Source organism: Micromesistius poutassou, assembly GCF_964030765.1.
Source record: "Micromesistius poutassou genome assembly, chromosome: 13".
In the NCBI taxonomy this organism is placed as follows: domain Eukaryota; kingdom Metazoa; phylum Chordata; class Actinopteri; order Gadiformes; family Gadidae; genus Micromesistius; species Micromesistius poutassou.
This window is the reverse complement of record NC_140283.1, coordinates 10,047,308-10,059,517: the sequence shown is the minus strand read 5'-3', so window position 1 is coordinate 10,059,517 and position 12,210 is coordinate 10,047,308. Positions and strand designations below refer to the sequence as shown.

The 12,210-nt window shown below is 45.5% G+C and overlaps 1 protein-coding gene across 1 annotated transcript in view; it reads right to left on the bottom strand.

Annotated features, from left to right (window-relative positions):
- The window catches only part of tbxas1 (thromboxane A synthase 1 (platelet)), a 53,651-nt gene that overhangs the window by 15,610 nt on the left and 25,831 nt on the right, over nucleotides 1-12,210 (bottom strand). Inside the window, exons 4-10 of the mRNA XM_084477592.1 lie at nucleotides 11,073-11,125; nucleotides 8,281-8,377; nucleotides 5,863-5,979; nucleotides 3,796-3,884; nucleotides 3,266-3,414; nucleotides 2,790-2,917; nucleotides 2,015-2,350 (exon numbers count right to left, since the gene is read on the bottom strand). Coding sequence (XP_084333718.1) covers nucleotides 2,015-2,350; nucleotides 2,790-2,917; nucleotides 3,266-3,414; nucleotides 3,796-3,884; nucleotides 5,863-5,979; nucleotides 8,281-8,377; nucleotides 11,073-11,125 — 969 coding nt within the window. The remainder of the gene's footprint in view (nucleotides 1-2,014; nucleotides 2,351-2,789; nucleotides 2,918-3,265; nucleotides 3,415-3,795; nucleotides 3,885-5,862; nucleotides 5,980-8,280; nucleotides 8,378-11,072; nucleotides 11,126-12,210) is intronic.

The window sequence follows — 12,210 nt, the reverse complement described above, 5'->3', positions numbered from 1 at the left end:
TGAAAACACACAAGGCACTGCACCACCTGCCATTCACCACGCAGCTAAGAGCCTGGCTTAGCTGAGTGTGGGGGCTGTGAGGATAAGAAAATCCAAAAGAGGTTGGTTCTGGCTAATCTTTAGCAGTCACCTTTTGAACACGAGAAACGCAGCCAAACGTTTGTGCCACCTTTGGAGCAGCGGACAGCAGGGAGCCGTACGGGACGGGAACACAGCGCTTATACAGTGACGTGTTCATTTATTTCTGGGGACAGTGTGACGGTCCTAATCACACAAGAGGATCACACAGGAGGGCCGAAGGTAAACCCTTGACACTAGATTCACTGTGAGGTGAATGAGCTCAGGAGTACGTTTTAAAGACAACTCATCATCAGAGGGAGCCCCTCTCGCTCTCTCAGAAGACAGTTCCCTGTCAAATTTGCTCTCTGTAATCCGCCGCATAGTACCGCATAGACTCATCAGTCCAGCATACACACGCAATATATATTTTTGGGAAAATATTTAATGACAGTGTCTTTTTGAAATTGACATGTGCATTAGGCATCGTCATTCCCTCCACATGTCATGTTCCCAGAGGCCTTCATAAATAAAGCCCATTATAAAATCATTACCTCTGCTGCTCCGTCATGACAACGTGTTGCTTCACTGTGTGTGTGTGTGTGTGTGTGTGTGTGTGTGTGTGTGTGTGTGTGTGTGTGTGTGCGCGCGCACGCTGGTGTGTGCATGGGGGATTCTGCTAGACTATTAATGTGGAGACGAACAAGAGCTGAACAAGATGCAGACAGCTGCTCTCGTAGCGTCACTTCTAACTTCCTTTAATCATTGGTTTATAGATGTTATCTGCGTCCTATACCAGACAACAATTGAGGAAGTGTCTCTCTCTTACTTAGTATATCCATCTATCTGCGCTGGGCGATCTACACCATAACAACGGCATTAACATTAATCGTTTTAAGGCCACTCACTTCTTTTGACGCATTATGCAGGTACTGTCCGTCAGACAGGACATTCATTTTTAATGAGAGACAGCGCAGGAGGAGCAGGACCGTGTTGCAAATACAGGAGTCGATCACGTGACTTAAACCCTATTGTGCACAAGAAGAATTGTGGACAAGACGTGCCGTCATTATGTTCAGTCACTGAGACCATTAAATGCTTGTCTTGCATTTAACGCCTGCATTTAATTCCTCTTTAAATCGCCCGTCTCTCAATAAAGGTGGGCTACCCTGAACCATTAACATATAGCCCGCTTCATTGATCTCAGTTAGAGGAAGAACCAGCCTGCCTCTCAATGGAGAGCCGGCTTCACTCACCCTGCCTGTGGGTGTATTTTTTAGGTTTGCGCATATAAGAGCTGTCCTATACTTGTCATTTTTGGTGTTGGAAACTATTGAAGTATCCATAACCTCATGGGTTAAGGCTGCTCCCGGCTAATTCCTTCTGCTTTATGTAAAACTAACTGACGGCTCTGTTACTTTAATTGAAGATGAGCAAGAGGGATTTCCACTATAATCACGTCTCTAAATGGCTTAACGCATTTACGTAGACAAACAATTGCAGCCATAGTACTCGCATGTTCAAATAGTTCAATGGGAAGCAAAACAAGGCTTTCTTGAAACCTAGACTTTATAACGGTGCTGTCAGCTGCAGCTTGACCTCCGGGCTGAGCTCGTGAGGGAAGACTTGAAACTGTACATGCTCCCTTTTGCAAACTTGTTATTGATGTTGTCCTTTTCTATTGTCGTTTTGGCTCTATTTATTATTATAAGATATTTATATATCTATCTATATATATATATCTATATATACATACATTTATCTATATATCTATCTATATATATCTATATATTGATAGATATATATATGCTATCAGATGCTATCACCGGGAGCAAAGTGTGGATCTGAAATGCTTACTTGATGTGATTTACTTTGCATGACAAACAAATCAACGACGAGGAGGAGGAGGAGGACGCAGGCAGCAGGCAGCAGCGGACGCGGCGGCGGTGGGACTCACGTGTCTGAGGAAGAAGTCGTCCACCTCCCGCTGCGCCCGGCGCTGGCACTCGGGGTGCATGGCCAGCAGGTAGCAGGTGAAGGAGATGGTGTTGCTGCTGGTCTCGTAGCCGGCCAGCAGGAAGATGAAGGCCTGGCCCACCACCTCGTCCTCCGTCAGCCACCTCTTCTTCTTCTGCCCCGGAGGAGCGGGAACCGGGCCCTGGGCCGCGTCGGGCCGCGCGTCGCTGGGGCCGGCGTCGCCGCGGGCGACGGCGTCAACGTCCTCCGGGGACGACGGCTCCTCGCCGCCGCTGCCCCGCGCGTCCAGCATCAGCTGCAGGAAGTCCCGGCGCCTCTACGGACGCAGGCCGTACACGGAGGAAGGGTCAGGCTCCTGCACGCACACACGCACGCACGCACGCACGCACGCACGCACGCACGCACGCACACACACACGCACACACTGCTGTGTTTCACAATGCAAACCACACTGGTAAAACAGACAAACCTTTCATTCTCAAACACCGGAATTCATAAGTGGTCTTTGTTTTATAAAATGGCCTAACAGCGCTACTGACATATAAAATACATAACAAAAAAAATGACTAGGTAGCCTTGCATGTACAACATGTCTCAAAAAGGCCAATAGAGAAGATAAACATTTCTTCTCTAAGAGCCGAACACTCACTGTGAGTGTATTCCGCCGTCACTTGGCCTCGGACTGTCTCACATTGAATTTTAAGTCGATAGCAGCTGTGGGACGGAGCTCACAGTGAGCTGGCAGGGAGCCGCACCTGTTCTGGGGGCAGGTCGTCCCTCTGCTTGATGATCCTCTGGATGGACTGCGTGAAGAAAGCGCTGACAGTGTCGCGGCGCATGGGCAGCACATGCCTCAGGAGGGTCAGGAGGAAGGGGAACATCACTGCCAGCGGAGCACAGCGACATGTCCGTTAGCCACTGCGTACGATCACACATGCATTATTCATTGAAGGCATTCTGACGAGCCCCCGACTGCACTGTCCTTTGTTTTGTAGATTTTCTTTTGTTCATGTGCATCTGCATTTTATAGAAATGATTGTGTATTCATGCATATCGTCATGTATTCATTCCTTACTACTTTTCAATTTTTAGATGTATTATGTGAATTTACTTGTACTAATTGTATTTCATTTCTGTTATTTTCAATCTTGAACATGGGGATCAATCAAGCACTTTGAACCCGAGTCTGAATGCAGGCTCTTGAACCAGAAAGAGAGAGGAGGGAACTGACTGGAGACCAGTATGATGGGTTTGAAGAAGGTGAAGCCAAAGAACTTCTGTCCGTTGTGGACGAACGGGTCGTCGGGGTTACTCTGAGAGTCCAGCTGAGTACCAAACGCCACGCTGGCGATCACGTCCATGGTAAAGCAGCCGGAACACCTGGAGTACACACACATACACACACACACACACACACACAAAAAACACGGAGACACATACACAAACAAAAAACATGGACACACACACACACACAAAAACATGGAGATGCACGCAAACACACACATAAAACACATAGACACACACACAAGCACAGAAACACAAACACACAAAAAACACAATTTCCTAACCAATAAAGCAACCAAAGCAGCAATGCTTAAACACATAGTAACTTAGTTAATTAGAAACCCAACTGGCGATATGATGTTGTTATGCATGACAACCAAAGGACACTTCACTCACTCCATTGAGTATCACAGCAAAGTCAATGAATAGTAAAAAGCCCAGTGGGTCAGAGCGGCCCGGATAAGTGTTTGTAATAACCTGTGAAAGTCAAAGGCCTCTCCAGAGTCTGCATGGGCATTCAGGTTGTTCATCAGCACATCAGTGGCCGTGTTGATTAGAGGAACCATCTAGAAAGAGGGAAAATAAGCCAACCGGGTATAATGTCTGCTCTGTGCAAATCGCAACGTCAGGCACAGCTTCATGAATTAATCAAGATGCAACCCGGAAAGAAACTAAAATATTAGGGGCTCTCTCATAAACAACCATTTTGTTCCATTCACTTGACCAGAGTTAGACAGACGGACGTGTTCTTTGCCTATGTATGCACTTATTGGCCGAACATTGGCCCTCTGTCTTAGAAGTGGGAGACAACAGATGAAACCAAACCAAGAGCCAAATCAATTAAAATGCCATTAGAGCCAGCACCATTACGAATCTCATTAGCGGGGGGGGGGTTCCTGATGATGGATCAAACGTAACCTAATAAATTCATGTGTAACTTGATACAAAGCCTGGATAAAAGGCATGGTACATTCACACCATGAAAGGGTGGAGGGGGTAGGCAGAGAGAGTGAGAGAGAGAGTGTGGGGGGTTACATGTCCGAGTTGCACCCGCCCATCCAACACTAAGTACATGTGAGTCTAAATATATGCTGCAAAAAAAATTAAATAGGAAAGTGTGAGTAGACGGAAATATATGTGTGCATGTGTGTGTGAAATCTGCCATCTCCCCCCTCACAGCAAATGATGGCATCTCACCCTGCTTCACAGCTCAGAGTTAACTTGGCACTGCACCGCACTACACTGGCCCAGCAATCGATACCCCCTGATTCAAAATGAGAGATGAGATCCTGCCAGGGCGGGCGAGACGAGACCCTGGGTTTCATTCAAAGAAATTAAGCACAGAGAGAGAGAGAGAGCAAGAGAGCGAGAGAGAGAGCGAGAGAGCAAGAGAGCGAGCGAGAGCGAGAGAGAGCGAGAGAGAGGGCGAGCGAGAGAGGGAGAGAGAGAGAGGGCGAGCGAGAGAGAGAGAGATCAGAGTAAAGGGAGAAAAGGTAAGGAGCAGAGAGGACACCTGGGAGAGAGTGAGACGGGGTGAGGGATTATGTGGCCCAGACTGCACCACACAGCTAAGAGCCTGTCTCGTCGGCAACCTGTCCTGGCAACCTTAGACCAGGGTTTATGTTTGCTGTATTTGTTACCTACTGCCTGTGGGGTTATAGTGCAGATCTTCATGTGTCCGGTTCATTCTTTGTATGGATTGTATCGTTAATGCTTCATTTTAATGATTGTATCTTATTTTTCAGTTGCTGCCTGCACAGGGTAAAAATACAGAATGCAAATGAGCCTTTTTGGATAACTCTGGCATGTTTACAGTAATGTAATCAATGTGCACTGTGCCTGTCAAATACATAAATAAATAGGATGAGATGTGTGCCGTTGCCACACATACATCACAGGTTGCAAAATGCCGGGTTTCTGTTGGGGCCGACAAGCTTTGGCGACTAATGTTTCCATGGCAACGTACCACCAGAACAGTAATTACAATTAACATGGGGTCTAAATGATCTCTTCTTCTCATTATCCCTCTCTCTTCACTTCGTTCTCACTCCCTGGCTAGCGCCTTTCCCTTCACCTGCTCCGTCTCTCCTTGGCTCCGGGGCGATCATCGTCTTTAGCTCTGCTCACTCAGGCTAGTCGAGTCTGGCTGGCACCGGTTTATAGGACGGTTAAATAATCCTGTCTGGACCCAGCAGTGTCACCGACAAGTAATTAACCCTCAAAGGCTCAGGGCTATTTATACGCCATTGTTTCCGCCATATCATTTGTTGTTTGGTGTCGGTAGGCCCTTTCCTTAATGATGGAATAGACGTACGCACACGCACACGCACACGCACACACACTTTAATAAAAAACAATGGCCTCTTATTTGTCTTATTTAGTTGTTTCTCATACCTCTTCTTTTCCCTGAACCATATTTAACACATACTGTGCAATACAAATAAAGACGTGTCTTCATTAAGGTGCAATGCTACTGATCTGCATGGAACGGCCTCAGAGTAGCAGGCTGGTTGTAAACAGTGAGCAGGGCCGCGGGACTCTCACCTCTCTCATCTTGGCCGAGCTGAAGGAGGGCGTGAGCACGCTGCGGACCCTCTTCCACTGCTCGTCCCTCAGCATCAGCAGGCAGTCGCTCATGGGCTTGGGCGCAAAGTTGTTTTTCTGGCATATAGAGAGCAAAAGAAAGGTTTCTCTGGCTTCTGACCAAGGAATGGCGTGGACTTAACAGGGAGAGGGATACGTTGCTCCACAAATCCGGGTTTGAAAATATAATAATTATGTTGCTTGAGTTTTACCGTCGCTCGTTAGATACCATCCTTATTAAGTTAGAATGATCCGTTGGAATAGCGGGTTTAAAGGTGTTGTTCAGTTTACCAAGTACCTAGGGCTGAAGAACAGTCACGACTGTCCTCTTAAGAAATCGAACATAGCATAGGTCAGTGTATTGGTGTGTGCGTGTTTGTGTCAAAATCTATCTCACTCGGCGCCGCCCCCACCCCAACCCTTCTATCAGCAAGCCCCCCCATCAACCCCCCACCCCCATCGCCCTCCACTGTCAATTCCCTGGGTTATTCTTTAATTTGCCCCCCCGTCACTGTGACAGGTCATCTCATGTTGGCAGCAGATAGCAGAGTGGAGTAGCAGCTAGCCAGGCCTGTTGTTTTGATGTGTGTCCAGACCAGAGTCTGGGAAAACCTTCAGGCCTTTCACAGCAGAACTGCAATGCAAGCAGCAGGGAATACAAAGCACCGCTCCTTCACTGCCCTGCAGCCCGGCCGGCCCAGTTTGTAGGGTTGGAGTTAATCCAATGAATGTAAGCTATATCAATAGAGGTATAATCATATTAATATCCAATATATAAATGTAACTATAATCCTATTAACGCAAAAACGAGTCATAACAATAATCATCATTTCATTTGACTCTTCACCCTACATTTTCATCGGTAACCATGGGATTTTGGTGCGATGGTACGGCTATGATTGAAGCTGTGTCTAGGGCACCTGCTACACCAAGCTACTGTGTCTTTAGCATGACCAGGTTGTCTTACTAATGATAACAAACAGGAGAAAACTGCAAAACACAGCACAGGGCCACTTGATATTGTTGAGCCATTAGAAATGCTGTTTATATATTTATCTCATCGGAATATATGATATCAATACACAATGACCAACAATATCAAGGGGACACTACAGAAGACTCAAATCAGAAATGCAGGAACTTGAGCATTTTCTGGCATCCGTTTGTGCTTAAACTCTGCATGTCTGTTTGATTTTATTTGGTATGTGTGCATAAATGTGTTTTTGTATGTGTGTGTGTATGCAATTGTACAAAAAGCCAACAGCATTTCCAAAGACTATTGATCGCCGGTTGACCAAGGCCTCCTGCAGAGCCCGGAGCAACGGCAGAAGCCTGGTGATGAAAGCAGGGTCGCTCATGTGATCTCCGTTCCTCTGACCCCCAGCATGATGCAGACCTGATCTGGACAGAGTGCATCCCTTACTGCTGTCGGTTTTGGCATTGTTCAAATCACATGTTGCTCAGAGAGGGAGAGACCTCTCAATCTTTCAGAGAGCACGGACGAATATGTAATCATGCTACATTTTGCTGTGTGTCTCTGTGTGTCTGTGTGTGTGTGTGTGTGTGTGTGTGTGCGTGCGTGCATGTGTGCGTGCATGCATGAGATTGTGCATGTGTGTGTGTGTTCTGGAGGGCCATAAGGGTCACAAGTACACCTCATTATAGATATGTATTGATTTAAATCAGCATTAAATTCAGTATCTCAAGCTTTCATAACGCTACATTTTACACTGTTTGGAATGTGCCGTTTTAGTGGTTTCAAAAGCTGTCTTATGCTCAGTCCTTCCTCAAGTTTAAAATGGCATAAATAAAAGGAATTTTAACATCTATTTAACACGCTATTTAACAGGTTAAAAACACCATTTATATAACGGTCAAAACAGCCCCCCCTAATTTACACAGCCATTTAATCGTGAAACTTTTCCACCCAATCAACGATAAGTCAGACCACACCAGTCCATTGCTGATCGTTCCATCGTTCGCTGCTGTGCATTCACCACTAAGTAGAGCTAAGCTGTATAGTGTGTTTAATCCATGTTCATGGAAATATGGGGCCATATTTCACTCTTCTATGACTGTGTTGAGTGCGCAAGAGTCTCATTATATTGTTGCACCATTATACACATTACAAACTGATCTCATTTGACTGTTGTCAAGATGTTTTATTAACATTTGATGTGCAATTTTGAGGCGCACAATTGTGCGTCAATTAGCTGTCAAAAACACAGTCTGTTACGCAGTTTTGGAGTTGATTACAAACTGTGTCAAAGACAATGTTTTAAACCACTAAAGCGGTGCATTTTACGGTGTAATCAATACGTCTACGATGAGGCATTGGTGTGACCCTTTTGTCCTTCCTATATGTGTGTGTGCTCTCACCAATCTGTTAGGGAAGGTGCTGAACCCCTTCACAGTCACCTGTCTGATGATGTCTGGGTCAGCCAGCACAACAATCGGCCTCCTGCCGATATAATACCTGACAAAGAAACACATATGATTAATACACGGCCACACACACACACACAGTGCCATACCGCACTGATTTGTGTTTCCACTACCAGTTTAAATGCACTGCACTGTGCCACTCCATGCCTGAGATGGACCGTCTACGAGGTCAGGCCACAGTGAGCCCGACCCACCATGCACAAAGAGTATGGCAAGAGTTATCAACAGCTTGATTCTTTATTATTTGTTTGTTGCTTTAACTATAAGCCGAATTAAAAAGGGTAAATGAGCGCACTGCAGTGATATTCTCATGCACAATGAAATAGCTTGTTGACTAGTACAGATTTATTTCAGATTAGTCTTAGTCTAAAGACTGGGCATTGGACAACATTTCACACTATTAGAACGCTGGCATCGATATTCAACGTGTTTTTTTCCTAATATGCATGAAACATTGTCCAATGTGCAAACAGTAGTAATCTGAAATAAATCGGCTCTCAATGATCTAGGAGCTTAGAAAAAAAGCGGGGATATTGAAAGTGAAATTCATTTCATCATGGCGGATATCATTGTGTGTGTCGCCGTCCTTCTGAAACAACCCAAATATATTAAATGTCTCTTAATCGAATCAATCCGATTTTACGGTAGACCATAATATAAAGATGAATAGCCAATAAAAGTGTGTGTTGTTGCGTCATCGACTCAGGACAAGCGCGTCATGAGTTAAAGACACCGTCAAGCGGGAAGTCTGCTTTGAATGGAAATTCAAATCCTAGCTGCGCTGGCCAGAGTCAGTCTGTGCTAAGCCGAGCCAGTGTAGTACAGTGGAAAATTACATTCAGAATAAATGTAGCTTCCTGTGTCTCCTAACAAAGCACCCTGGGTGGGAAACGAAGGTCAAAAGGGACACATTCTCTTAAGGAACGGCAGCTGTGGTTGGTTAAGTGCCTTTTTAATGAGAATCGATTTAACAGGGAGAATGGTGTGAAAAAAAAAGAAAAGAGAATCCTGACGTGTGTGGGTAATTAAATCCTTTTTATTACGGACGCCATAATTGGAAATGGAAGCTTCAAGGAATATAAGAGAAACAATTAAAGTAATCAAGGCAAATCGTGAAAGCATCTCTTTCCTGCCACAATTAAAATGGAGGGGCCGCATCACCTCTGCATAGATCCGTCTGGGGGTTATGCAGCGTGCCAGAAAGCTTTGAACAAGACAAAGTTGTTTCCTAAGCCCTGGATGAGGGGCTTGTGTTCACTGTGAGGGGAAAGATTCCACCAGTGATGCTGTCAGTACTGATCTAGAGAGATGGGCTCATGCATGGACCCCTGCTGTCACTATAGTGCTCCCTACACCCCCCAACACACACACACACACACACACACACACACACACACACACACACACACACACACACACACATACACATTCTAAAGTAAGATTCATCAGACTCATTAGAAGGGGGGGGGGAGAAAAGGCTTGCTATATTTGCGCCCCCCCCCCCTCGCCCCTAGCCCCGTCTCCAACCTACAGATCTGTGTATCATTGCAACATTAACATATACAACACATTAGTTGTCAACGTTCATTAGACATGGCCAATCAGGAAAGTGTGGAACACTGTGATGTGAACTTACACTAAGTGCTGTTCTGTACCAGAAGGAATTCATCTTTGCATGCAAATCATAAACTTTATTTATATCTGGAGTGCGGTTCACGCATCTGGGTCACAATCCCGGTCCACCCAGCTCTGGGGTCTACGGTGAGCTCGGGTTCCGTGTGTGAAGTGATGGCCCTGATCGCACGGGAATATCACTGCTGCCATTGTTACCACCTGTTGTTTTGTCGGAAATGCCAACAATACTTCTACGAATACTAAAGAGCAGATCTGCTAAAAAAAACGTCTGGATGCTCGAGGCTTCAAGGTGAACGCGTCTCATCTGGGATGGATAGTCTGCTCTCCTGCTTTAGTAGTGGCTCCCGTATGGCTCAGTGGCAATTGATTTGCTTGTCAACGCATAGGGAATGTAGGCACACACACACACACACACACACACACACACACACACACACACAGCCCCCCTGTAGGGATACATGATAGGATAAAATAACACCTCAGCATGTTTTTGAAATTCCTATCTTGTCCAACTACTGTTGACGGTGGTTAATGCGTTCTTATTATACTATGGCCTGATTCAGTTGGACTGATAACTGGGCTCCCAGGGACGACATATTTAATAAATGTCCCACAGTCTCGTGTTGTGGAGACATGACTGTGGCCAGTGTGGTACCTCAGTTCACTTCTCCCAGCTGGAGAGTTCTGTGTTCGGCTCCCCAACGTCTCCCTCCCTGCTCCCCAGGTTTAAAGATCCCTTTCAAACGCTCCTATCTGCGTTCCCTTTCAAACACACTCCTCGAAAGACTTTGCGTGAAACGTAGAATACAAGTATAATATACTATATATATTGTTTTTAATATATATATATATATACTGTGTATATATATATTAAAAAAAATTATATATATAAAGTATATATATAATCTATATTTGGTGTGTTGTAGCAAAAGGTAGGTGAAGTTAGACCATATAGACCTTAGTTTGTTGTGTTTTTTCACTCTTTTTTTGACACGGCCTCTCATGATAGACTGTCGTGTAGCACAGCTAGACCTGAGGTTTCACGCCCATCATGTCCGGCGTCGTCTTTACAAGAGGAGCCATTGACTCACCCGCACACACGCCCGTGTGTCCTGATGATCTGGTTTATCGGGTCGAAGAAACCCTGAGAGAACACAAAAAAGAAAGAAAGACAGCTGTCAGCAAAAAAAGACAGCAGTTATGAGTGAGAAACCACAGAAGAAGAAAACACTTTTTTTTAAAGAAAACACGGGTGTCGGATGAGTTCTCCCCCTGATAAAGCCATCACCAGGCCTGAGCATCAGTCCATCAGCATAGATAGAGGCCGTTGTCTTATTGTGAAATACAGCGCGGCTGACAGTATGCGCTGCCTTGAATGCTTAGCAAAAGATTTATCCGTTTCCAATGCGTTAACAAAAGCAGCTGGGCCCCTGTGTGAATGCTGCCTTCATGACAGACGACTGGCCGCTAAATAAAGCGGGCGGGCCTCCAGGCCCAGCTGTGTTTCCTGACCACCACTGAACAACAGTCGAGTGTGCCTCCGCCTGTGTGAGTGTGCGTGAGCATGTGCGTATGTACGTGTGTGTGTACTAGAAATATCCCACATACATAGAGACCTTTCTATTCTTTCCATACAATCACGGGCCTCCGACTTTGACCCTCTTGAGCCACAAAGAATAGCTGGAAACCGCGGAACTGAAATGAATGAATCCATGTCCATACCCTACAAGCTGCTTTGTCTAATCGGGGGTATCAAGTACACAGTATCCAGAGGGTGGATGACCCCTACTCTCCAGTACCACCCAACCGGTGGTCCAACAGCTTCACCAAGAGGGCCTGAGGCTGCATCCAGCCCCCACCACACATGTGGTCATTACATACTAATCCCTGTTTGGTTTTATATGCAGCGATTAATGTTCCTGCAGTAGGAATGGTCTTAAAAACCAAAGCCTTGTATGAGACTGTATATTTACAAAGTGCTTTTCAAGAACACAGATCAAACAAAATAAAGAAATACAGCAGATACATATTAAAGAAGATAGAGAAAAAAAGAAAGAAGGTACAACTGAAAACAACACAGTAAAAGCGAGTAAAAACAGAGAGGGCACAAGCAATAAAAAGCCAGTGTGTGTGTGTGTGTGCTGCTTGTGTGTGAGATAGGGGAGGGGGGGGCTTCCCAGAAGGGGTCCAGTAAAGTCATAATTAAAGGATCAGAAACACACAGACACT